The following is a 26,655-nucleotide window of genomic DNA, read 5'->3' on the forward strand; positions in this document are numbered from 1 at the left end:
TTCGAAAAATCTCTGAATAAAATTCTGTTCAACGGATTCTTTCAAACAAAATGTTCTAATATAAAGGTTATGAAGTGGTTCAACATTAGGATACATAAAATAAACAGTTTTTTTTTTGCGAAATCGGTGATTTTATCTCACCAATGTACATAGACCAGAACAGAGTGGTCTATGTACACAAACCTGATAAATGACAATAAAAATAACGGTAACTCGTATAAAATGGCTAGCGTCACATGTTATATGATACATATAGCATGTCACATGTAAGATGTCACGTGTAACATTACATGTAACACAACATGTTACATAATATTTTACATGTTACATTTTTCGTGTTACATTACGTGTAACATGTTACATATTACGTGTGACAGGTACAGAACAAGTGACATGTTACTAATCACATGTAATATGCTACATGTTACGTGTTACAAGATAGTATTACACCGATTTATGTACATAGACCACTCTGTTCCGAAACAGAATGGCCATTCTGTTTCAGACGAAATTTTAACACGGTATAAATCAGCTTTAAAGTTCGATTTTTCGGAATATTTTTAATCTCCTAACTTCAGCTTCTTGAGTAGATGCGGTTCATGCAAAAAACTCATTTTCGAGAAAAGTGGTCTTTAGACCACTCTGTTCCGCAACGGCTCATATAGCCATAATACTCGATCGATTTATCTCGATGGATTTGGTCATTTAAAAGTACCATTGAATGATTTGCAAAAAATAACGAAACAAAATTATGTTAACAACATTTTGTAATCAACGCTAGCTTCACCAAAGAAAACCCCATTCCACAAAGTCACAAAAGCGTTGCTGTTTTTTTATGGCAACACTTGTAAATTGTGAATAATTATTATTTGTCATCCTGTGCACGCGCTTTTTTCTCAAGCGACGAGAGAAATTTCTCTCACGCTCGTAGAATTTCCATGTACGTGCGACAAGACTAGACACATCACATACAATTTGCAGATTGCTCTTTCGCTTCTCTTTCGGTTCGGATTGCGACGCGCAAGGCGATGTCTTGTTGCTTCACGAAATGAGCGAGACACTCGTGCTGTACATACTTATGGTGCTTGTTACAGGAGTCACTTCACGGTGAAATCAGAGTGAGTAAATCCTATTACGGGACTCACGTCGCAAAGTGACATCTGCCGCGGAATCTGGGTTGTTATGAGTGTCATATCAGTGGAGTGAGAACGGAAAAAGCGACGTTTCGCGTGGAATTATTTCACGACCATTTTGAACGGTGAAATGATTCCACGAAGATGTAATAAGTCTTAAAGTTGACTGATTTGTGATCTAATGGTAAATATTGGATTTATTCTTCAGTAACGAAACGAATCAGAATTTGATCCGTGCCTTAATGCGGTCAAATTTACATTTTTTTGCCCGATGAAAAAAAAATGCAAACTAGTTCAGGAAATTTTCGATACCGAAAAAAACATTTTTTTTCGTCAATATCTGGTGTTAACTAAAAAACGGGAAAAACGACTTTCTGGGACTTAGAGATTTTTGAGCTGGGAAACAATCTCATTTCACTTGTCCTATTCTCAATTTCACTTCACTGTCAATCTCACTCCACGGAGGTGATTTTTGTCACCTCACTTGAGGTGGAATCGCGAATAGGTCTAAAAAAGTGAAGTGAGCGTGAGAGTGAAATATATTTCACCGTGAAGTGACTCCCGTAATAAGCACCAATACCAGTGTTGTTAGTCTCACTCATACTGTCGGTGCGTGCTTGCTGCTATTCAGAGGAATGCACGAAGAAGAAAAAGTATCTCGTGAGCGTTTGTGCAAAAGACTCGAAAAGCGTAGCATATGTCTCGTCAGCAGAAAGGAGGAGAAAGGTTTTGCTTCTCGCTCGGTTTGCAATGCTGCTTGATACCTGTTGAAACTGTTTAGGTGTAGTAGTTTGGAGCTGCCAAATACATTGAAGAAACGCTAGAGCATTAATTGCGTTGTGCCCAACACCCAATCTTTGTACTGGTTACAAATTACATCAAAAATTGCTCTGAAAACGCACAATTTTGTACTGGTTTCACACCATCCAACTTTGCGTGAGACACAGAAATGTTATTGGAATAAGGGGCCATCCACATACCACGTGGACAGCTTTGGGAGTGGTTGGCTAATGTCCACGGTCCTTACAATTTTTCCAGAATTTATATGGGCAGATGTCCACGGAGGGGGAGGTCAAAATCGTTGAAAATCTGTCCACGTGGTATGTGGATGGCCCCTAAGGGAATCCCATTGCAGGCAACAGAATATTGGTTGAAAAAGAGAGGACGATGTTGATTAATGAAACCTATCAAAACGCATGTGGTCAGAGACGGCGCTAATGGGTACAAATCTGCTAAATCGTATCCCGACTAGGACATTAGACAACAATGTGACTCCCGCTGAACCAAATTTTTGTCTGATAGCAAATTTGACAGAAAAAGGCTTTTTCGCCTTCAGTAGCTATGCCAGATCAGATCGACGCTTCATTATGCGATACTCCGCAGAACAGTTTTGATGGTGGAGTATTCCAAGTGACAGGAGCGCACGTTTTGAACGTAATTTGAAAGCTGAAACATTCCACTTGTCCAGGACCATGTGGAATCTCGCCATCTATGTTAAAAGATTGCTCGAACGAACCGGTGGTGCCTCTTGTGAAGCTGTTCCTTGTTTCTCTGCAACAAGGATTGTTTCCTGCTAGTTGGAAAAATAGCTAATTATCGAGGAATTACTTTAGTATGTGCTTTTTAAAAAGTTTTCGAAATAGTCGGCGAAACTGTGCTGTTTGTAACGTGTAAAAAGTACATTTCTAGTGACCAAAGTTTTATCCTAAAAAATCCGCCACAATCAATCTGTCGCAGTTCTGTTCGTTGTGTTCCCGCTCAATGGATGATCTCATATATTTGCTTCGTACCAAACAACTCAATGATCCGCGGTTTCCCTGACAGATATGAAAAAAGCCCGGCGAAAATTCAATTTAATTCAAAACGGTTGCAGGTTTTGGTGCAAACGCTGCCGACAACTGTCAGAATAGGTATTGGGCGATCTCTCGTTGAGTGAGAATGGGAGATTTCTTCTCCCAACTTTCCGATTATCGACATTGAGAAAACACCTAGGCTTGAAATGTCAAAAATTAAATTCTCATAATGCACGAAAATCGAATTACCCGTACCCGACCAATTGAGAATTTTTCAAACCCGTACCCGACCGGAACCCGTAATATATTTTTTGGCGTTACCCTAAACCCGACTCGAACCCGTCGGATACGGGTTTCGGGTAAAAATACCCGTACCCGACCATCTCTAGTACATATCACTACCTGTGCTGTTTTTCATCGATATTTTTCGTTAACTTTGACCGCTTTGAGGCACGTGTTCTTGATGTCCGATCGAGCTGAAATTTTGCATGGGGACTTTTTTCGAGAAGACGATACTTTTGAGCCCTACCGCTAAACGATATTCGAGGGCCATTTTTTTTTCATACATCTCATTGGCACTCTAAAGAAGGTATTACACGAAGCAAATATTTGCTAAATAAAATCCGTACCAAAAATAGCAAAAATTTGCTTCGTCTAATACCTGCTTAAGTAATAGTTTTTAGAATACAGAAGCATTGTTATTTTCATCAAATGGATGTCAAGGCGGCTTTCCTGCATGGCAAACAGCCGAGTTTTCCAGATATCGAGAGTCACCATCTTATAACTTTAAATTGTGCCTGGGGTCCATTTCTGGCTTCTGTTTATTATAACGATTTCAAAAATATGGTATTTGGTCTTGAATTTTAATTGTCATGTAGAGTAAATTTCTGGCCACTGGATATTATTCTTGTTCCGGAAATACCGATATTGGTTGTTATTCGGCCATTTTCGGCTGTTTTTTAGAAACCACATGTTTTCATCGTGGATTTAAAAATGGCTTCCAGGGTCGGTTTTTGGTTTTTGTGCATCATCCCTATCGTTGAAGGATGTTTTCCGGATTGATGTTTGAAATATGTGTTTAATTTGTAAACAGAACCACCCCACTTCCAGAGCAGGCAGGGGGTGTCGAACCATCATGGTCATAATCCTTTCCTCCAAAAACCTTTACAGGCCAAATTTGGTTTCATTCGCTTGATTAGTTTTTAAGTTAAGCAGAAATTTGTGTTTGATTTGTATGTGAGCCCTCCTCTCCAGAAGAGAGGTCAACCATTATTAAAATATCTCTTGCCCACAAAAACCACAGGCCAAATTTGGTTCCATTTGCTTGGTTAGTTCATGATTTATGCAGAAATTTGCGTTTCATTTGTATGGGATCCCTCCCTTCTAGAAGAGGGATCCCTCCATTTGCTTGATTAGTTCTCGAAGTAGGCAGAAATTTATGATTGATTTGTATTGGATCCTTCTCTTTCAGAAGTAGGTGGGGTATCAAATCACTATGAAAATATTTTTTGCTCCAATGAACGTTGTCTTGCCAAATTTGGTTCTATTTACTTGATTAGTTCTTGAATTGCACAGAAATTTGTGGTTCATTTGTATGGGATCCCTACCTTCCAGAAGGAAGAGGGGTTTCGAACAAATTTTTACGCCAATCGGTTCAGTAGTTTCCAATTCTATATTGACCAGACGGACAGACAGAACTGCATTTTTATATGTATAGATTCACGCGCTGAACTCATACGTCTTCCCCAATATTAAACAAAACATCGGCAGTATCGGCAATTACTAACCCTCCTCCATTCACAGAACTTAGGCCAATTCCTCACAACCTTCACCCAGCTGCGAGTGCTTGGTCTTGCCTACAACAGCAACCTGGAACTGATGGTGACGAATGCCGCCGACCAGCAGTCCTTCCAGCAGTTGGACATGCGGCGTGTAACCTACGGCAACCAGCCGTCGGCGGATGTACTGTTGAAGAACTTCGAGTGCTACGAGAAACGCTTCCGGGATTCCATTCAGCGGTACGCTCTGCTGTCGCTGGTCAAATCCAACGAGGAACCGTGGAAAGCCCGCGGCGATGACATGATCAACGTGGAAGTGTATTTGTACTCGATAGTCTATGCCGTCCGGTGCTCGGATCTAGCTTCCCTCGGGTCGAACTCGGACGTCGGAGGTATTTCGAAAATTTCCGAATTCTCTTACAAGTACTACGTGAGGAAGTCGCTGTCGTCCAGTTCCCTCTGTGCTCCTCCACCTGTCCAGCTGCATCGTGGCGGGAGAAATTACGACGAAAAAAATCCGCTCAACCGATTTTTGCGCTATTGTTGGCCACTGAAAAACAATTTCTCGGATGCATTCGCCAAGCAGGGAAGCAGTGGCAATGGTCGTGGCAGCGAGTCCGACGATTACCGTGAGGATTGGGAACTCAACGAGGACGATTTATCAGAGCTGGCCATACAAATCCAGATGAATTTGCGCGCTCACGACGCTGGCGATGGAGGAGGAACTGCTGGATTTAGCGATAATACTAGCAACAATAGCGGCAGCAGCAGCAGCAACAGTAACAACAACGTCAATAATAACCAATGTGTGCCTGAAGCTGAAGGGGAAGAGAAGAAAGCAGAGAAAAAACCATCCGAACAGAATTCCCACTTCGGAGAGCACCCATCGGAGGACGAATCCGTCGATCAAAGCTTTAATTCGCACCAATTTTGGTACATCAGTCCGGAACTGCCACTCGATCTCGACTTTATCGATGCGAATACGCTTGGCAAAGATGGCAATAGCAATAAGAACTCCGACATCAGCAATAACAACGCAATCGGCGCTTCCACTTCAAATGCTTCCTCCTGTGCTGCTACTCCCAGCGCCAAAACTGAACTAGAGTGCCAGGAAGACAACAAAAATAATAACTCCAAGGTGGCCTCGGATGCGAGAGATACGACTAACGCTCCCGTAGAAAGTGAAGTCATGCCAGAAAATGATCCTGCCAATGATAGTGATTCGTCCTACGGTAGCATCAACAATTCGGAGTCCGAAAAACTGGACATCGACGTCGAACGTTACTGTTCCGATCTTAAGCAGCAACACCAAAAGACCACTGCCGGCAGCGTCGGATCGTTCCATCAGCATCTGGATGCTGTCAGTGCGGGGATTGGAGCTCTCGCTATCGGCAAGGAAAGCGAACGCCTTAAAGATTTGATCAAATGGCAAAACGAAGAGGTAGAGTGGAATCTGCTGGAGGATTTCGTCCATATGAAAAACATCAACAAGGAACTGTGCTACGAGTGTGCGTATAATTTTCCTGCCATCGTGCTGACCTTTGGCGAGAAGTATGTTTTGCTTTTTTACTCTTGTGTGTCTTAACTCAAAACTATGTTTTGTTGCAGGTTTTGGCCTATTTTAAGCAGTCACTTTTTTGCGCTCTGTAACGATATCCAGACCACGGTTCGCCGGACGATGGCCGCCTCCATCAGTAAGGTTGCACTGATAATCGGCCGTGAGCACGCCACTCGCGACCTTGTGGCACCGTACACGGAGTTTCTGATGGACTCGGATGAAATTAAAATCGAGGTGGTGAATACGTTGGCCGAGTTTCTCAAAGTTATCGACGGAAGCGAACACGAAACGCTCATGGACCAGATTAGTCTGTGCTTGAAGCCGCCACTCAACATGATGAACTGGCGCTTCCGTGAGGCTATCGCACGTCAGTTGATTCAACTGGTTAAGATACACACGAAGATTCGCAAGGAAAATTGTCTGCTGTACCTGACGGGCCTTGCGATGCGTCTGATGATGGACAAGTACGACTTTGTGCGGAAAGCGGGAGTGGATGCGGTAGGTTTATTTGCTTACTAATTCAGTGCATTGCTACATTATCTGTTCGCTTACAGTTTGTCGAATGCACGCAAGAATTTCAGAAGAATGGGGCGGTATTCAAATTCTTTACTGAACATTTTGCCAACAACGTGTTTTGGCGTCGCCGGCAGACCTATATTATTACGGCAGGAAAAATGGTAATTTTTTTAGTTTGGGACCAAACCCTTAGTTGAATTTCATAATGTTTTCGCAGTTGGAGACTGGTAACATCGAAGTGGAAACATTCCGCAAATATGTGCTCAACAATATTCTAGCTCTGGTGGGTGACACTGTGCCCAATGTCAGAATACAGCTAGGCAAGTGCCTGAAAGATATCATCCTGCCACATGGTAAGTAATGATTTCAATGCTCCAATTTCTCTCCCATGTCTTTACAACAGTGTCGTTCCTTTGCAGCAAGCTTTTCTCCGACCTGCCCGGATGCCGACGCCATCGAACAGGTGTTAGCCAAGTTACGCTCCGATCCGGACCGGGATGTTCGCGGCCAAATCGATGGGTATCACTGCCCAGAGGACGATTCCATTGCAGCTGGTGCCCCGGAAATGACTGCCACCGGTTCCACCATCGATTCCGGCTCGAGTTCGTCAACTTCTTCCACCTCATCGCTGTCGTCTCCTCCCCCACCACCGCATCCCGCTACGACGGAGGAATCGGAAGAACAACACCAGCAGCAGCATCATCATCATCAGCCGCAACAGCTGGAGTTTCCAAACCTTAGCAACGATACGTGGTACTTCGATGTTAACCAGCAACAGGAGTACGAGTTTTAAAAGAATGGCATCGCTCACATATTACGCTATCTGTAGGCACCTACCTAGGAATTAAGGAACAAAACCTGTCATCCACCTGAAATTATTAGCTATTAGTTCAAGTCCACAGTTTTTAGGAGCACCTAATACGCCGCCTTTTTCAAATTAAATTACCCAACGCTCAATTGTATAGAAATCAAGAAAAACAACCTGATTGGGTAATTGTCTTTTAATTCGATCCAAACGCGGCAAGGAAAGTATTCTGTTTTTTTTTTTAGTTTGTTTTTAACTCAACAAAACCGAAACATTTCTTTTGATATTCCAAATGTACAATCTTGAAGCGCGAGCTTGAAAACGGCCAAATGTGTGTACTCTGATACTAAAAATCATTATTTTACTTCAGACTGTTTAGATTTTATTTTCTCTAACACCACAAAGTACGAGGCGCGCACGCGCTAGCGTGTTCAGCAAGCAACGCTCGAAAAACAATGCGATCCGTTGAAGGACAGAACTAGAGAGCATTAGTTGTTGAGTTCTTATTCTCTTGATAAGGTATCGACTAGAGTAGCAGTATGATATCATCAATTATTATGTTCACAAGAAAAAAAATAGAAACAAGAAAAATCAAGCGATGCAATTCACAAGACTTTACCTGGGCAATGTGAAAGCTAAATGAATATATATTGTAGTTAATCGAAACGATTTTGTGAAGTACTCGGGCGAAATGGAAAAGTGAAAGAAGGCAATTACTATTAGTTTCGAAACGTCAATAGGCTGCAAGTTAAGCAGAGGTAGATAATGTATATTTCAGTAGAATTCGTTGGCTATGTGATTGTTTCACTCATAATTGAGGTTATGTCCCTAGACATGTAATCAAAAAAGTGCACTGAATCATCAAAACAGGATCTTTCCTAGTTTGAAAAGCGTTCTTCCGATTGATTTTTTACTAATATTTCCTATTGTCTTTTACTGAAGTTTGTTCTAATATGTATTGGATATAACTTCAGAATTAAATAGAACAACTTGACTTAGCCAATTCAATACACCGACAAAAAAAAATAACAATTATAGTAACAATGGAAAGATTCAATCTTTATACAATCAAAAATCATCATCTCGGGAAATTGCCATCCCATGAAGCATTTTGCTAATGTTAGATGTTGAATTAGCGCCACTGGAGGGTGTGGTTCCAAAGTTTACTGACCTGTCGGAAGAGTGTGGTGTGGAAAACCGCTAACAAAGGATAGTTAAAATTAGACTTTTCTTCAAATGGCTGATAAAAATGCTTAATTTTCAAAGCTTACCTTCATATCCAAAAATGAATCCCGCTAGAATAGTGAAAGTAGAGTTAAAATATTTCTGAAGCCCAATATAAAAAGAAAAATCTTACACTGCTATCCTGAGATCCGCTGCCAGGGAGGTTCGCTGAACGTTTGGAGTGACGTTCGGGCTTCGAGTTACTAGCCAACCGACCGTGTCTACGCCCCGGTTGATCACTACCACTACTAGAGCTTCCAAATCCCTCCGATTTGTTCGAACTCGATGATGAAGAAGCACCCTGATTAAAAGAAAATTTCAGATCATGTTGATAAGCATCCCTCTATCAACGCCTTATACCTTCAAAAACGAACTCTGCTAGAACAAACGAAAAAGTAGAATCAAGAAAGACTTGATAAAGAGATTCTCGTAAACTTACGCTGCTAGTTCTTAGACCATCACTGGAAGGGCTGTCGAAAAATTGCGGTGAAGTTTTGGAGTTCCTAAAGGCGAACTCCGGCGACGATAGTTGTTCTTCTAAACTCTTACGATGGCTACGAAGCTTTTTGTAGTTTTGCAGACAATTTGCTATCTTTTGTTTGAGATCCTGCTCCGCTTGCTCTAGTTGGTCCATTTTATCTTCCTATGAAATAACCAATCAAAGATTGTTGGGTATATGTACTAAAACGTTACCCACGGTTGCAATGATTTTGGTAATCAGATGCTGTTTTTGTTTATATTGGAAGTTTAGTGCATGTAATAAGGATTCTATCTCTGAAGCTACAGTGGGACTGAACAATTTTTTTATCTTACTATCCATCTGAAAAGCAGAGTGAGACCTTCAAAATGTAAAACCACAGCAATCAGTTATTGCTTTTACCGAGTTACATATTTCAGCCAAACGAATTCCTTGCCGTTTGCAAACTGGACAAAGGGTTCCACGATCTAGAATTGAGCACAAATTGAATAGAATGCTTAAGGTGGCAGTGTGTAGGAGCTACGAGCTTTGAAATATTCGATGTTGGTCATATGTAGTAGAGATGGTCGGGTTTCGGGTTTTCAAACCCGAACCCGACCCGTACCCGCCGGGTTCGGGTTTGAAAAATTTTGAAAGTGTCGGGTACGGGTCGGGCTCGGGTTTGGTGAAAAAAAAATTTCGGGTTCGGGTTCAGGTCGGGTTTGGATATGAAAACCCGAAACCCGACTATAAAATCTATGAAATCTCGGGTTCGGGTTCCACAATTTCGGGGTCGGGTCGGGTTTCATAGAAATAAAATTTTCGGATTCGGGTTTGAACGAATAAAAAAAGTTCGGGTTCGGGTCGGGCACAAGTTTCTACAGAAAAAAAAATTCGGGTTCGGGTCGGGTACGGGTTTGAAAAACATCAAACCGGCCATCTCTAATATGTAGCTCCTACATATGCCACCACCTGGATATCTAATCATTATTATATACTCACTACTGTGGATTGTACAATTTTTGCATATCACATGTAAGCAACTCGTAGTGTAGAATTTTCGCCCCTTCTGGGACAACATATAATAGCACAGATTGCAATGAATCCATTGTATCGCGGCCATGGAATTTGATTTATTACGTTTTCATAAACGTATTTTAACGACGAATAAACACCACGCGACGCGATTACCGCTACAACTGTCATTGGAAAAAGCACAACGATGAATCAAAACTAGCCGACGGAATCTGATGAAATGGAATTGTGTACAAGTTAAGCTTCCTGAAAGCTTTCACGTGCAGCTTTTCAGTGATTACATTTCCAATAGGACGTAAAAGGTCTAATGAAATGAATGGCCTGCCCGCTTGCGTTCGCGCATGTTTGCTGTGCTTTAGGCTTTTCGCAATTGGGTTCTAAAGCTTTACACGGTTTCCTGATTTTTATCCAAGTCTATATTTAATGTTGATAATGTTACCGTTCCAGCTGAAAATCGAAAAATCGACTTACAACATCATTTTTTACCACATTATTGTTTATGTTGCATCTATTGCGCTGTTTAGTGCATATGATGCGCTATACAGCGCAGTAGATACGACATTATGCGCATTGTGCATAAGGTGAAAAATTCGAAAGTCGCGAATCTTTATTTCGATTTTCAACTGGAACTTTAACGTCAGGGTACTAACCAAGTAATGTAACAAAAAAAAAAAAACAATGCAATGTTGTTAGGAGTGGATGAAAAGTGTTGTAATAGGGGTTTTTGATTTAAAAAAAACCTGCTTTTTATACTAATCAATGACCGACTTTTCAAAAGGCACTACCTAATTTTTCTTAAATCTACGATTTTGGCGTAGGACTACGTCTTTGTTTTCTATACTAGATTACACTTTGTGAAATTGAAAATGAAACTGGCAAATGTTGCGTCAGATTTCAAACGATTATAGCGAGCGAACGACTTAATGCATCTTAGTCATTCATATGTCGGTGGATAGATAAAATGTATAACAATTTTCTGATATAATGTTCAACATTGTTGCTTTATTAAGCAGGTGGAAAAAGGGGAAAAGTTCCAAGGTCAAGCTTTCCCATACATTTCCCTCGTTATTGGCTTGCTTCCCGAGCACAGATAACAATAACATAGACGAAATAAATTCCACTGCCTACATATTTTGACTCAACAAAGTGTTTTGGTTTGTTCCTCTTTCTCCAAGCTGTGTGGCCACGCCCTAATGTCAAAAAATGGCAGCTCGATACAAAAGACTGCGTGTAGAAAATTTAGCTTCAGTCTAGTTTGTCACACAACAGCGAGTGGAGTATAGCTGTTAGAGGTACGCGACATTGAGAAACGAGAGCTGCATACGAGTCAACTTCCAAGCAGTGCGGAGCATGTTACCTTTATTTTTTATACGGCAGCAACAGTTATCATCGTACGCTGCAGGATATTTTGCTGGCACAGCTACTGGAGGGCACTGCGGAGAGCAAATTTTATGCGCGGCCAACAAAATATTCAATACTACCGGTGGTGGTGCGATCATCAGCGCTCTATAGCACACATTTTGAACTGTAGATTATGGAATCGGTTCTTTTTAGAACTGCAAATGCTTGAAGATGAGAGTTATGAGAATTTTCGCAATTGCTACTAGTGTAAAATTTTCATGTATTCATGCATCGTTAGTTTTACAATAACGACCATCAAATAAAAACGGTATGAGGCGGGGGCCTAGTGTGGTTGGTAACGTCTCCGCCAACCACGCTTGACGCCTGGGTTCGAATCCCACCGCCGACATAGGTGTCGATGGTTGTGAGGTGGCGTGATCCACTCACAACCAACCCAACTGGTCTAGATTCAATCCTAGCCGACACCGGGAGATTTTCTGAGGCGAAAAATCTCTGGGATCACGCCTTCCATCGCATGAGGAAGTAAAGCCGTTGGCGCCGGTCCGTTAATAAACGGGTCGTGAGTTAGGGTCCTGGGTGTGGAGTCGCCTCCCTGGGCGTCGGTGATTGGCCACAACAGTGGCGGAACTAGACCGACGGAAAATAAGCGAGAATAAAAAAAAAAACGGTAGTGTTGCCTATGAACAGTTTATCGCAGCATATAATGTATACATTTAGTTCTACGCCACAATTTCATACAACCTCTAGGGCTGTATACCTTGTAGTATTTCTCTCATTTTTAAACTAAAAATTTACATTTTTTTAAATTTTCTTTTCGTGGAATGTGGCACACTGAAAAAAATCACACGCTCATACCAAATGCTCTTTACACATGAATAACAATAAACCAACCCAATCGTTTTAACAGGTCGACCCATAACGATTTTTAATGGAATTCACGGTATTTAGACGTATTTTGGCATTTGACGCGTTCTACCATTGAAATCTGAGTGTAAAAAGATTGATTTTGGTATGCATGACATGGCAAACCAAAGAGTAAGACACTTGATTTTGTACTGCGAAGTGAAACGTAAGTGTATTCCAATTAGATGTAAAATGTAGCACCAAGGCTTTGCTATGAAATGTTTCATTTATTAGCACAGAAGTAAGTGGAATCCACTTGGCAGTAACGTGTCGATTTTTTATAGTGCATAATTTCTTGAGGGCAGGGTTGTCCTTATGTCACTTGTGGTTTCTAATTTTAAAAGCGTATAATCAGTATAATTCAGTAAATTGTTTAAGAACATATTTATACAATTTGAGTAGCATTGGTAATTATTTCGAAAGAATTTTGGTATCTGAACCAAGCCTTTGGCATCCCTATACCGAGTAACAGTGAATGACAATGAACTCATGTCCTGGGCTTAAATTAATTTGTGCCCGCTGTCAGTAGTAAGATAAAGATGTATGAAAAGAGGCGGTGATATGCTATCTCGTTTACACCTTTGTTGAGATGGTAACCCTTGAACCTATGGTGCTCTAGAGTAATCATGGAAGAGAGAGGGTTAAATTGGTTTACTTAGCTACTCACGGATTTCTGATTTTTATATATAATCTAAAAAAGTGTAATTTTCTGAGCAAAACGTGATGTTTCATTGTCCTTCGATTTTTAAATGAAAAATAAAAATAACTCTAAATCGCTACAATGACAGTTGGTATATGGGCGAAATGTCATTGTAGCGATTTCGAGCAGTTTTGATCTGTGATTTAATAATTAAATGGTAACGATAGGAAATTTTTAAAAATCACATTTTGCTTAGAAAATGCAGCTCTTTCAGATGATGTAAAAACTTATATAGCTAAACAATCCAATTTAAAAAAGTCAAGGAGTTATATACCTTTTTGTTCGAGAAAAAAGAGCAAAGTTTGAAATTTTTTCAGGCGTGTAACACCCTTGCGACTGCATAAAAGTAGTAATTTTCTGAGAGTTCAGTTATTGAACAACAACAAAACACGTTTGTTTATAAGAAATATCAATTATGTGGGGAGTAATGGCAGTTTATCCAAAATGTTTTTTTTTGGAAGAGGTTTGCGGTGTTTACGATAGCGACGCAGCAGATCAACTGAAATAAAAAACTCATTTTATTTCATTAGTTTCGAAGTGTGCCGGTTATCTTAACGATCGTTTTTAAGAGTATTCTGTTTCCAGTGCAAATTGAAATGTTTTTCCCGAGAAAAACATGTATTGAACGCCGAAAAATCTAGAGAAACATTTCAAAAGGTCCTATCTGACATCGATGCTAATCAGACGAAAATGAACTTGAAGTTTTGTAAATCTTTTTCAATTGCCAATCTCTACAGAAATACAATTTAATCACTTTTATGATCTGAAAAGTAAAGAAAGAATGTTGTCTTCCCCTCCAACGCTTTTTTTATCTTTTTTTTATTGATGGTTTTGTTGCATAGGACCAATGTTTTTTTCGTTATCACATAGGACCTATCTGATTGGTCTCTTGATTAATATTAGCGACACATTGAACCTTGATTTCATGGCTCCAAAAACTTATTACGAGCAAATCTATTTTTATAATTAACGTATGATATTCGAATTCGAAATTTATTTCCATGAAAATATTATTTACCTTTTCTTATGTAATTTTTTTTGACCAACATTTTTCTTACATCAAATTCTTCTTTGTAGATAAAAAAAGAAATCCATTACCCACTTGATCATAAAGGCAGGCGGTGGCAGTGTAGTGGTCTATGAAATGACCGCAAATGATGAAGTAGCTGATCAGGTAGAAACTAGGAATGTTAAGCTCAATTAAGAGGGAAAATTCAATTAAGAAGGAAAATGTAATATGTAAAAATATCTAATACGGTTTGATAAAAAAAAAAACATACAATAAAAGGAAACATCTCAACCATTTTGTTTCTTATTTTATTTGTTTTTTTTTTTTTTTATTCCGCCTTTAAGTGGTCAGGTATTTTATTTTTAGCCCGTCTGCCTTTTTTGGGAGGAACTAACGTTTTTGAAAAATCTTGCATCTTGCACCCTTTTGTTTAACATATGGCATAAGTTTTCTCAGGTCGTCTAACTTCGCGCTTAGTAATTCCAGAGTCAGTAGAACGGCAGTGGCTTGACCGGGGATGGTATTGACTGCCGAATGACGAGTTAACATCTGAAATTGTTTTTTAGCTTTAACATTTAGTTTAATTTTCACAGAAATGATGGCATTAAACTTTTCCTTCACACAACCGCTGAAAAAGATTTCCATGTGGTTTCTAGTCTTTGGACTCCGATTTGCGTCATCAATTTTCTCTGCGGCATCTAGCATAACAAAATATGAAAAATTACTCAAGAAATTCCAAAGTAATTCTACAACCTCACCGTGGTTAGACGAAACGAACTCCATTTTCTTTTTTTTCACTGCATTTTACCAATAAAAAACATTCATCCAGTTTTGCAACAATTTAATCTTCGAGGTCCAATCTGCATCTGTCGAAGTTTTTATTCGAATATTAGATTGGTGTACTAGCAGGTAAAAAGGTCCAATCAGAAAGCTGTGCGATATTGTATTACTTGTCAAATTGGACGTTTTTCACATACTCTAATTTTTTTATAGAGATCAAAAACCATTTTTTTCAATGAGCTTAAAGACAAGAAGCACTTTCAAACGAATACGCATAAATTGGGTTTTGTTTACAAATGTCAGATAGGACCTTTTGAAATGTTCCTCGAGAATTGCAAAAAAATTTTTTTTTCGGCAAACTTGAACTTCGTGTTTAAAAAAACGATCGTTCAACGACCGGGGAATTTAATAACGAACATTTAAAAAAGATGAAAAAACCGGTTCAGTAGTTTCACCGAAATCGTAAACACGTCATAGTCTTTTTTGAAAAAACACCATTCCGAGATAAACGCGTGTAAAGTCTAAATCTCAGATCTTTATGAAAATTTGTAGAAATGTTCTCAAGATGTTGTACTTTAAGATAATGTAATAATTTTTTTTCGATTTTTCGAAATCTAAAAAGGTACATAACCCCTTGATGAAATATATTATTTTTGACAAATCCTATTGAATACAGAGATAATATACATACCCCTAATATAACCTATACTATCCATTTCAGTTTTTTTAAACTTGTTCCAAACAATCAACGCTTGACTCGCCTTGGACATGCGGACCGAAGAAACAAAATGAGCGGTTACTCAAAAAAGAGTAGAACAGCATTATATAGAAACTGAGTAATAGCACAGACAGACGTCCAAGCTGAGTTCCAAACTTGTGTAAAGATTTTTAAAGTATCAATCCGTAACCAGATAGCGCTACCAGTGACGTCAGACTCATACACCAGCGAAAAAAAAATGTATTGTAGCGATAAGGTCACCAGGCGGCACTAGTATACGAGTGATTTATAACGCAATTGTCTTTGAAAATTTACACGGAATTTCCGATCAATTTTGTTCTTGCTTGGACGTCTGTCTGTGGTAATAGTTAATCAGTTTTGCTAATGGATGTCACTCATTTTTCGGCATTTAAAATAAAAATACGAAACTGAGTAACTTCTGCTTAATTCATAGTAAAAGTGAACGAGCGTGCATATTTTTTGCTCAGCGGAGCACTCTTGCAAGTCGAAATATTTGGCGGAGCATCTGTGTTTCGATTCAATGAGAAATTTGAGAAAGTTTTGCCTTTCGATTCGCCAAATATTTTAGTTTTGAAAAGTTGCGCACTGCAAAAAACATAGAAAGCTGACAGATGAGAAATCAGTTTTTTGAGGTTGGTTTTTGTTTCAAAACCAAAAAAAAAAACAAAGCAGCTAGAAAAGACGGCCAAATTTTTCTAAGTCGATAGTGAGTAGCTGCTGTGTGAGATCCATTGGCTAATTTTAATAGTTTGATACTCTACATAGAACAAAGCTCAAGAGTAGATAATGCGAACACAGGCATATTCCAACTCGTTCCGTCTACACACTTAAAACTGGATCTCGAGCTCGGCAAAAAAACATCCGAGTTTACTCGGCAACTTTGAATTCAACCGGTATTACAGCAAAAAAATGCCGGTTGCCGACAGTTGTCAGATCATTTTGCCGAGACTTCGTCTTAAAAACTAAGCTTGACGAATCTCGTCTCTATTTTTGCCGAATTTATCGTTAAACACTGTTGATGCCGAGGTCAGCAAAAACATTACAGGTATCTCGGCACAAATTTTACTCGTTGCCGTTTTTCGGCAATACAGCTGTCATTCTCATGAACGAGTTGCCGCTATTTTTCTTAGTGCAAATTTATGCGTGTTACGGGTGAGCAAACAGGAATCGGATACAAGTTTGGCTGAAATTTGTGCAAATTACAAGTGTTTACAATCCGGTACAAGAAAAAAATGTAGTACAGTTTGGGGGGAAGTGGCTGGAACTTAAAAAGTGTAGTTTCAAATCGTGTGAATACAATATTTTATTTGTTTTAGGGATAGGCATTAGACGTAATTTTAGATTAGATGTTTAGCGCAATGCCCTACTGGCGAGCAAGATAAAGATAAGTATTCAAGATTTAGTATGAATAAATTTCTTTACTTACTAAAACTCATCGAGCTTATAATTTATCTTTTGAAAGAAAACTACCTGATTCACAGCAACACTATTTTCTGCGATTGGATTCCACTGAAAAAACGGCTCTTTACTGTGCCGAACATTCAGCTTATATAACCGAAAGGTCGTTAGACTGGTTTGCCGCTTCTCGGCTGGATTTGCCGAGAGCACAGTCAACTGTGTACCGCGATTCTCGGCATAAAATGACATCTGTCAAATATTGGTTTTCTGAGATTCTCGGCAAAAGAGATTCAGCCGAGATGGTTGCCGAGCACTCGGCTGTCCAAATCTCGGCACAAACAATGCCGAGATTCGGCGAAATTTTTTAAATGTGTAGATCATATCAATAAACTGCTGTTCTTAGATTGTGAAACCAGATGGAGATCAGCTTACCAGATGGTTGCATGCTTGCATCAGCAGAAAGATTTCATAATGTCACTTTTGCAGTTAAAGTTACAAAAGCTGATTAACTCACGTTTCTGGCAAATGGTTAAAAAGTCTGATATGGTCACAAATCCAGTATTCATCCATGCAAAGAGGATTCAAGAGGAGAATCTCGTTTGTTGGAGTTTTGGACTTTTGGACTTACTATTTAAGTTGGAAGTAATCATTTCATCATGTTTTTTATTGCAGAAGCACCTGCTCTGAACTTCGCGAAATCTTGAAAGACTGCGTGGGGAAACACCTACTGAAGATGTCCCCATAGCATCTACACCGTGCTTGGCAAACCTCTCACGAGTAGGCAAATTGATTACCGCCAGCTGACAAACAAAAACATTAGCCGAATTCGAGATAAGTTGGCGTTGTAATTGGATTATTCGGTGGAATAGCAATAAACATAAGGACCCTAAGGACTAAGGGCGATGACATAGTAAACGCGAATAGCGTCGCGAAGCGATTTTCGTTGCCGTGGTTAAATGTACAGCGATAAATAGAGCTGTACATTTAACCACGGCAGCATAAATCGCTTCGCGACGCTATTCGCACTTCTATGTCATCGGCCTAAGTCCAGATCTTACACTGCTGACGTTTGTCAGAAAACTACCCTGCTTGCTATTTATTCCCCATAAAATAAATCACATTGACTGTAAACACACTTAAAATTCCTGCTTTCTTTTTCAAATACTGGATAAAATTAGATTAGGAGAGGGTGCTTTTGCGGGGGGTTTTGCGGTGCAAAATTTCGGTTTCAAGTGTAAAATTTCGGCATTTCGCTTCGTTTTTCTGCGCAGATCGAACGAGAGTGAGCACTAGAGCAGTTGATTGTCAGGTGCTGCGTGAATGACCTACACCTTACTCTTCACTCGCATGGAAGAGCAAACTTTGTCTGAACGTGAGTTTTTGAACTCGAATGTTGAGTTTAAAAAAATGTTGAATGTGTGTTGAATGAATGTGTGAATATTCCAAATTCTTTTAGTTGCAGTTTCAAGGAATAATGATAAATTCAAGAGCTTGAATTTGAGCTTGATTGACCACCACTGATAAAAACCACTGTTAAAAAGTAAAAGTAAAAAGTCCGATTTAAGTGAAATCAATTTTTGAACACAGAGTATTTTAAGCAGGTTCCCTCATCATCCGTTGTTGTTTTTTTTTTCAAGATGGAAAAAGCGGCACAGAGAAATAATCTTTTGCATATATTAAAAGGTTAGTTTGGACATGAGCAAATAGAAATTTTCATGACACATAAAACAATCACATACGGCGGTTTTCATTAAAACCAAATCGGAAAACTTTTTTCGCTATTTCTCTTTTAAAGCTCGTTTGACCGTTCCGTATAAAAAATTCGACAAGTTGAAAAGCGCAGTTAACAAATGCGAACTCCTTGAGTTTACATTTCGAGCAAAATGAAAATTAAACGGAACTGTCAGAATATAAACGGGCAGAATGGTTAACTTTTCGCTAGCTGTTGCTTTTTTCACTAGTGTGTGCAAGCGAAAAAAAAGTAAGCCCATCTGAAAATAATACCATCTGCAACTTTTGATTTAGTTGAATCGAATTTGTTTACAATTACAAAATTTCGACAATTTGCGCCTTCCACTTCCCATTCACTCCGTGCAGTTCTGCCCATATTGCTTACACGCAGGGATGCCAGGTTAGTTTTATAAATGTTTTCACATGTCTTCCTATCCGAAATGTCTGGTTTAAACCGGCCGAAGGCTTGATAAATTAACGGCAAATCGCAAACTTTCGAGCAGAAAAAAAAAATATGGTCAACACTTCTGCAAAATGCTGGCCATAGACTCATATTCAGTGATGGAAACGGAACGAATATGATGCAATCGTCGTTTATTCATCATGTGTGCACTTTACGAAGTGTACAGGCCGCGACTAAACTCGAATCCTCTCAACCCATAATGAAATAATGATAGGGTGCATAGGTTTCTGGGAAAAAAACAAACACATGACTTGACTACATCAGCTCAGAGAAACGATTCGATCGTTGCGTTTGTCTCTTCATAGGCCGGTAAAAGAGTGCACCAGCACCGATACTTTGTTTTTCGCATACTGACGACGATGTCGACGCATCCTAGGCTTGTTTTATATGTATTCATTAATCGCTAGAGGTGATTTTTTTCCTTCTCTGCTCATATTTTCAAATGTCTTCACACATTTTCCAATGTCTTCACTTTTTTTTTCTTCATCTATAATTTATTTGACACGGCACAAATACAATTCAATGTTGAACGGCGCCAATTATATCTGGTAGCTTACTTTCTAAAGTATCTTAATAACTAGAAGCAAATTTTTTATCCTCGCTGCCGACTACGAGTTGAAACTAAATCTAACTTAAAGCTAGAATGTTTTGCATTAAAAGCACTGGTTTGTTGTTTGATAGTTTTCCATTGCCATAGGTAATCCGCTACTGGGTCAAGATATTACGGACTGGCATATTGGTTTGTCTCCCTCGGACCCTGAGAGTATCGTGCGGGTCTGGTTGCTGTTTCCGGATCCGGGGTCTTAACGTGTTCTTGTCGATGTTCTCACTTTGTCTTCACAAACACGGATGTGTTCTCGCAGGCTAAATGTCTTCAAATTAAAGACACGTGAAAGGTAAGTCAAAGTTTATTGTATTTAGACGAAAGGTAAATTTACTATTGCAAATTTCCGCTGAAACGCAAATTACAGACAACTTGCAAGCAAAATGCAAACAACTTGTAGGTCAGATTTATCGTATACCAGCATACGAGAGTGAACGCGATAGACTGTATAGATACAATTAACGAAGGCATTCTGTCGCGTTCGCTCTAGTTGATTGGTATACGATCAATCTATCGTGCACGTTATTTGCATTTTGCTTGCAAGTTGTCTGTAATTCGCGTTTCAGATGCAATCAGCAATATTACCTCTCAGATGACCTCTTTCAGATGATATAAAAACTGATATAGCTAAACAACCCAATTACTTTTCCTGTTTGCGGGTTTTTAAAAAAGTAAAGTAGAAATATGGTTTTAGTTTTATATAAATATGAATGTGTTTTTACCGAAAAATCCGTCAAAAACAAGAATCCAAAAATCCACCGTACATAACCGTCATCGGCTGACAATAAATAACTCTGCTATCGGCGCACAGCACTACCGCAGGAAATCTTTCATTTTTGAATCGGTCAATTTGTTTTAATCGTGTATTCGTTCGTTTTCCTTTCTGTTCCACTTTCAGCCCATTCGTTGTACTATCAAACCATCAGGCATTTTATTTTTATCCTGTTGACAGCTGTTGAAACGAAACATATGTTTTTGCAGAGCAACTGGAGCTTCTCGTTCGCACTCCTGAGCTATTTTCAATGTCAGAGCGAGACTATTATACTGTACATCGTGCGAAGGTTGAAGAACTTCTGCAAGTGTGTGCGTTGCGTAGTTGATTGAAAATTGTTTTGTGCAAAGTTGCTTTTATCGAGTTGATCTATAAGAACTTGCTAAAAGTTAAGAATTTGCTGCGGAATTATCTTGTAAACTGTTGAGACAGGCACTTGGTTTGCTGTGCAAGCGTTTTCGCGTGTAATTCGTTTGAAATATTTGAAAATTTCCACGAAAATTTGTGATCATGAAGTAACGCGCCATTTTCAGGCTGGGTTATGAGATATTGTCTGTATTATACTTCGCCTTGTAAGCAAAAAATAATCAGCACAACGGGACACAGTGTAGAACGAAGAAGTGGAAAATATCACCATCTTTGGGAAACAAGGCGAGCAACAGCGTGAGTTGTCCGCAGCAGTATCGGTATTCGAGCATAAATCACATTCCATCACTCCAAAAGCATATCTTGTGTGAAAGGTATTAAAGAAAAAAAAAAAAAAAAATGAATGAAAATCTGCTGAAAATATGTCGAATATGCTTGACGGAGGGCTCTCGACATATTTTTCAAAAATCAGTTCGTCCCGATGCATTGTATAATGTTTCCTCACTGAATCGGATTTCGGAAAAGTTACGCTACGTAACACTTCTGAAGGTTAGTCAACATCAAGGCTTTTACTTTGATTTTGATTTAATTCCGTAAAAATTTTCAGATTGATGAAATGGAAAACCTTCCCCCGATGATATGTGACCTGTGCATTGTCCAGTTGAATGTGGCTTATAATTTCAAGCGACAGGCAACCGAATCGGACACCAAACTGCGCCAGTATATGATTGAGAATGGAATCGACATCATGAAAGATCCACTTACCTTTCAGCCATCCCGTGCTTTGAATCCACCCGTGTCAAATCGCGCTATTGAGACAAACCGTGTCAATCAGAGAGTGAATTCTGTTTCTTCTTCGGTGCTGGAGGCTACTGCGAATACAACACCCTCGAATGGTTCTGCTACGGAACCTCGTTTACTACCGATTCGAATTAAGGTGGAAACATCGGACGCAGTGGAGCAGTCATCGAATTCGACTGTGTCACCTTTGAGTACTATTACTCAAGCTACTGATACTCTAAGAACTGCGCCTACGGCGGATGCTACTGTCGAAAAACCTACAGAGCAAAATGCCCTCGAGTCATCTCCATCATCCAGCAAAGGCAGTTTCGCTTCCAGTGGACGCGAGAGTACCATGGTTGTGGTTGACAGTCGAAACGTGAGCCTACAGGGAGACGAGGACTACGTTCAAACAATTCTGGGTTCAAACAGTAGCGTAAACACTTGCGACTCAAAGCCACTAGATTCCGTGGATGAGAAACCCAAAAACATTCAGACTAGTACCGAGAGCGAAAAAAAGGTTCACGTTGAAAAAAACAGTCACAATTCAGACAATGCTCATTCAAAACGAGTGCAGAGTCTACTGGCAAAGCTTGCGATTGATATGGTTCAGAGCTCTCGCTCGTCCAATTCGAAATTTCGCGGCAACACTAGAAAAAAACAGCAAAACGATGATATCAAACAAACAAAATCGTCAATGGCACAGCACCGCAGCTATCCAGTGACCCGCCGGCGACATTCGTTGGAAGCTTTTCCCCGAGTCGACAGTGAGAAGAAGGCCAATCTTCTGGTACTTGAGGAAACTCTGCTGGGACGAAAACGACTGTCTGATACCAGTTTAATTAGTCCAAGTAAGTTACGCTCTCTGCGCGAAAAAATCCGCGAAGAACGCGGTAAACGAAAGGAGCACGGTTCCAGTGCTTGTAATGACTCGAAACGACGGCGAAACGCTACACCATACATTCAGTCTTTGGTACCGCCAGGAACGAGTCCTAGTAAGGCGCGTGTTTCATGAGTGAAGGTGAAAAAAGAACCGTGCTGTTAGGAAGTAAGCGGTAAACATCCGCGACGACATTTTGCTGACATTAAATAATCACTTATTATATCGTTAACCCGTAGAAGAAGATTTGGACATATCGAAAACAATGTTAGGAGGTTGTGCTAAAAGTACCATTTAAGTTTTTTTTGACATTACTGTAGTTGGAAGCAACATAAAAAGTTTTTTAAAGTAGTTAAGTTTGTGCCTTGGCAATATACGAGATAAAAAAAAATTAACTTATACTTCTCAAGAATGCATATTACGAAAGTTATCAATTAAAGTGAACTATTGGAACTGAAAATATTGCTTATTTCAAACTATTTATTTAGGTTCATCTATCTACTCTTAAGCTGCAAAGTTAATATATGAGATCCAATTGTAAATCTTAAGCATTGAGTACTAGAAATAAAAATAGCGTTACATTTAGGATGTGGCTTGTTGATTATTTTATGATATTGAAGTCTTAGAAATTTCAGTAGAACCATTTCGTTTGTTGTGTATATAAATTGTATCTACTGCTGGCAAATTTAAATAACACTCAACCCTGAGACTCGTAATTGATGCTTAAAGAAATTTCAAACAACGTGAAAACTACTGTTTTCAATACAGAGGCCAAAAGACTAGGCGACCGGCGAGTCACTGGCCTGACTAATTTTGGTATTGCAGATGGCGAGTCGGCTGGATTTTGGATGAGCACCTAAGTCGTCTGAATAAACTGCGCGACTTGTTCGTGACACAAGTGTTATTCGCATTCCCTAATGCAACATTCCACTCGCCTCGTCATTGACTGGAAGCGAGGAGAGTTGCTCACCTCGTTTTCTGTAATCGGTCCCATTCTTTATGCTTTATGGAGGGGTATGGTTATTCGTTCATATTTAGTGGAGAAGGTCGGCTTGATGTAAGCTTGAAAACAATTATACTTTAGTGGTGCTTATTACGGGAGTCACTTCACGGTGAAATATATTTCACTCTCTCGCTCACTTCACTTTTTAAGACCTATTCCCGATTCCACCTCAAGTGAGGTGACAAAAATCACCTCCGTGGAGTGAGATTGACAGTGAAGTGAAATTGAGAATAGGACAAGTGAAATGAGATTGTTTCCCAGCTCAAAAATGTCTAAGTCCCAGAAAGTCGATTTTTAGATAACATCAGATCTTGACGTGTTCTGCATTTCTAAGACATTCGGCATCAAAAAAAAAAAAAATGTTTTTTTCGGTATCGAAAATTTCCTGAACTAGTTTGCATTTTTTTCATCGGGCAAAAAAATGAAAAATTGACCGCTTTAAGGCACGGATCAAACTCTGATTCGCTTCGTTACTGAAGAATAATTCCAATATTTACCATTAGATCACAAATCAATCAACTTTAAGACTTATGGCATCTACGTGGAATCATTTCACCGTTCAAAATAGTCGTGAAATAATTCCACGCGAAACGTCGCTTTTTCCGTTCTCACTTCACTGATATGACACCCATAATAACCCAGATTCCGCGGCAGATGTCACTTTGCGACGTTTTTCTCACTTACGTGAGTCCCGTAATAGGGTTTTGTTCACTTCATTCTGATTTCACCGTGAAGTGACTCCCGTAATAAGCACCAGTTACTTTTTAGCGGTGATACGTGGCGAAATTCGAGTAAAAAAAATAATTTCACTATCAGCAGTAAATAAATGTTATGAATGAACAAATTTGCCACCACTACCAAGTTTTAAATGCACATAAAAGGGTCACTTTATTGAAAAGCTTTTTTTTTTTCGAAATAATGAATTTCTGGCAAAACCAGTTATCTTTAAATGTGTCAAATATGACACAAAATAATCATAGAAATGTTCATATCGTTTAACAGTCTTGCTTTAGAACAAGTTATACACTTTTACCTAGACTTGAAAACAACGAAACGATTCATTTTGGCAAATAATACAATTTTAGACACACGCGTTTTCTCTGTTTAAGATTATTAATTCGAAATTCCGTTCATAATTATTTGTCATGGCTTGCTTAGCCATTTGCCATCGGTGCTTATTACGGGAGTTACTTCACGGTGAAATATATTTCACTCTCACGCTCACTTCACTTTTTTAGACCTATTCCCGATTCCACCTCAAGTGAGGTGACAAAGATCACCTCCGTGGAGTGAGATTGACAGTGAAGTGAAAAAGAGAATAGGACAAGTGAAATGAACGAGTTTCCCAGCTCAAAAATTTCTAAGTCCCGGAAAGTCGATTGAGCTGAAATTTTGTATGAGGACATTTTTCGACAAGAGGAAACATTTGAGCCCCACAACTAAACGAAAATTGAAGGTAAATTTTTCCCTTACGTTCCATCGGCCGCAGCTCAGAAATTTGTAAGTCCCACAAAGTCGATTTTTTTCAAGGAAAAAAAAAAGATTAGCCTTGTTACTGGAAAATAAATCCCATATATTTTATCTCTAGATTACAAATCAATCGATTTTTACACTTCCCTATCTTCGTGAAATCATTTCACCGTTCAAAATGGTCGTGAAATAATTCCACGCGAAACGTCGCTTTTTCCGTTTCCACTTCACTCATATGACACTCATAATAACCCAGATTTCACGGCAGATGTCACCTTGCGACGTTTTTCTCACTTACGTGAGTCCCGTAGTAGGACTTCATTCACTTCACTCTGATTTCACCGTTTTTGAAAATGTGGTAAAAAGGGCGCTCGTAGTGCTTGTGACTTGTCGTAATCTTCACTGAATGCGTGGATATATGTTCGTTTTGCTACTATTCATGCATTTCCTGCTATTTCAAGAATGTTTTCATGCTAAAATATTAATTGAAAATAAAGTGTATTTTTGGCGATTTTTGTTGCATACAAACAACCGGTTCAAGCAGATTCAAAACAACAAGTTGCAGTGCGTCTTGAACTATCCTACAGATCAGACGTTTTTTCGGTTGCTTGTGGACTGGTCTTTGACTGCCTATAGCTTCAAAGTTTGTGTTTTGTCAGTGTGTCTCTTAAAGACTACCTGAAAGTTATTTCCCATCAGTCTTTCTCAAGACTACCTACTTTTGAATTTAACATTTGTTTTAACTTTTTTCGTATCACCTGAAATGGCTGGACGGAAAAAGAAACCTCGCATCGCTGCGGGGAGGAAAAGAGAGGCATCTCTTTCTGACACTTCGAGTGTCTGTAGTGACAATCCTTTTGATATTTTGCTTGAGCATGAAGCTGGTGAAATGGAAGTTACCAATAATGAGACTATACAAAATATAAAATCTTTAAAAAAGGAGTAAGTTCCACCTATTGTGGTAACCATTTCTTCTGAATTTAATATATTCAAAAAGGAACTTTCAACGTTTGTTTCCGACGTTAAAGTTACCTATCAAATTGGTCGTAGAGGTGAATGTCGCTTATTAGCCGACTCAGTAAAGGGTCGTGATCGTCTTGTTCAGTATTTAACTGACAAGATGTACAAATTTTTTACATATGACACCAAGAACGCCAAGCCGTTCAAGGTTGTCTTGGAAGGTTTCACCAACGATCAAACCGTTGATGAGATCAAACTTACTTTAACAGAATTACTTGGCATAGCCCCTACCCAAGTAATTCTAATGAAACAAAAATCACGAGGCGAAAACAGTCAGAGAACTGGAATTTCCCTTGTTAATTATTTAATTCATTTTAACCGCAATGAGGTTAACAACTTAAAATTTTTCGAAAAAGCACATGCTTTGTATAATGTG

General features: G+C 39.2%; 3 protein-coding genes across 6 annotated transcripts in view; 2 read left to right on the forward strand and 1 right to left on the reverse strand.

Moving 5' to 3' along the window:
• Positions 1-8,249, forward strand: part of LOC129726150 (serine/threonine-protein phosphatase 4 regulatory subunit 1-like) — a 345,895-nt gene extending 337,646 nt beyond the window's left edge. For all 3 annotated transcript variants that reach the window (XM_055682839.1, XM_055682837.1, XM_055682838.1), the window contains 5 exons: positions 4,730-6,255; positions 6,313-6,760; positions 6,817-6,939; positions 6,996-7,131; positions 7,198-8,249. In XM_055682839.1, the coding sequence (XP_055538814.1) occupies positions 4,730-6,255; positions 6,313-6,760; positions 6,817-6,939; positions 6,996-7,131; positions 7,198-7,571 (2,607 nt within the window). In that variant the 3' untranslated portion in view covers positions 7,572-8,249. The remainder of the gene's footprint in view (positions 1-4,729; positions 6,256-6,312; positions 6,761-6,816; positions 6,940-6,995; positions 7,132-7,197) is intronic.
• An 82-nt stretch (positions 8,250-8,331) lies between these two features.
• On the reverse strand, positions 8,332-10,497 carry LOC129726151 (RING finger protein narya-like). Of its 2 annotated transcripts, XM_055682840.1 has the most exons (8): positions 10,267-10,495; positions 9,688-9,752; positions 9,505-9,627; positions 9,247-9,450; positions 9,168-9,182; positions 8,941-9,108; positions 8,855-8,878; positions 8,332-8,783 (listed from the first exon to the last, which is right to left on the reverse strand). In XM_055682840.1, the coding sequence occupies exons 1-8, from the start codon at positions 10,385-10,387 to the stop codon at positions 8,652-8,654; spliced, it is 852 nt and encodes a 283-aa protein (XP_055538815.1). In that variant the 5' UTR covers positions 10,388-10,495; the 3' UTR covers positions 8,332-8,651. The 2 variants fall into 2 exon arrangements, with proteins under 2 accessions (XP_055538815.1, XP_055538816.1); XM_055682841.1 differs by lacking the exon at positions 9,168-9,182 and having other exon boundaries at positions 10,267-10,497.
• Positions 10,498-21,065: 10,568 nt separating this feature from the next.
• On the forward strand, positions 21,066-23,374 carry LOC129721501 (uncharacterized). Its single transcript, XM_055674155.1, has 2 exons — positions 21,066-21,675; positions 21,734-23,374. Exons 1-2 carry the CDS (start codon positions 21,526-21,528, stop codon positions 22,919-22,921), a joined length of 1,338 nt encoding a protein of 445 aa, XP_055530130.1. The 5' UTR covers positions 21,066-21,525; the 3' UTR covers positions 22,922-23,374.
• Positions 23,375-26,655: the final 3,281 nt, after the last annotated feature.

Source organism: Wyeomyia smithii, chromosome 2, assembly GCF_029784165.1.
Source record: "Wyeomyia smithii strain HCP4-BCI-WySm-NY-G18 chromosome 2, ASM2978416v1, whole genome shotgun sequence".
NCBI classification, from domain to species: domain Eukaryota; kingdom Metazoa; phylum Arthropoda; class Insecta; order Diptera; family Culicidae; genus Wyeomyia; species Wyeomyia smithii.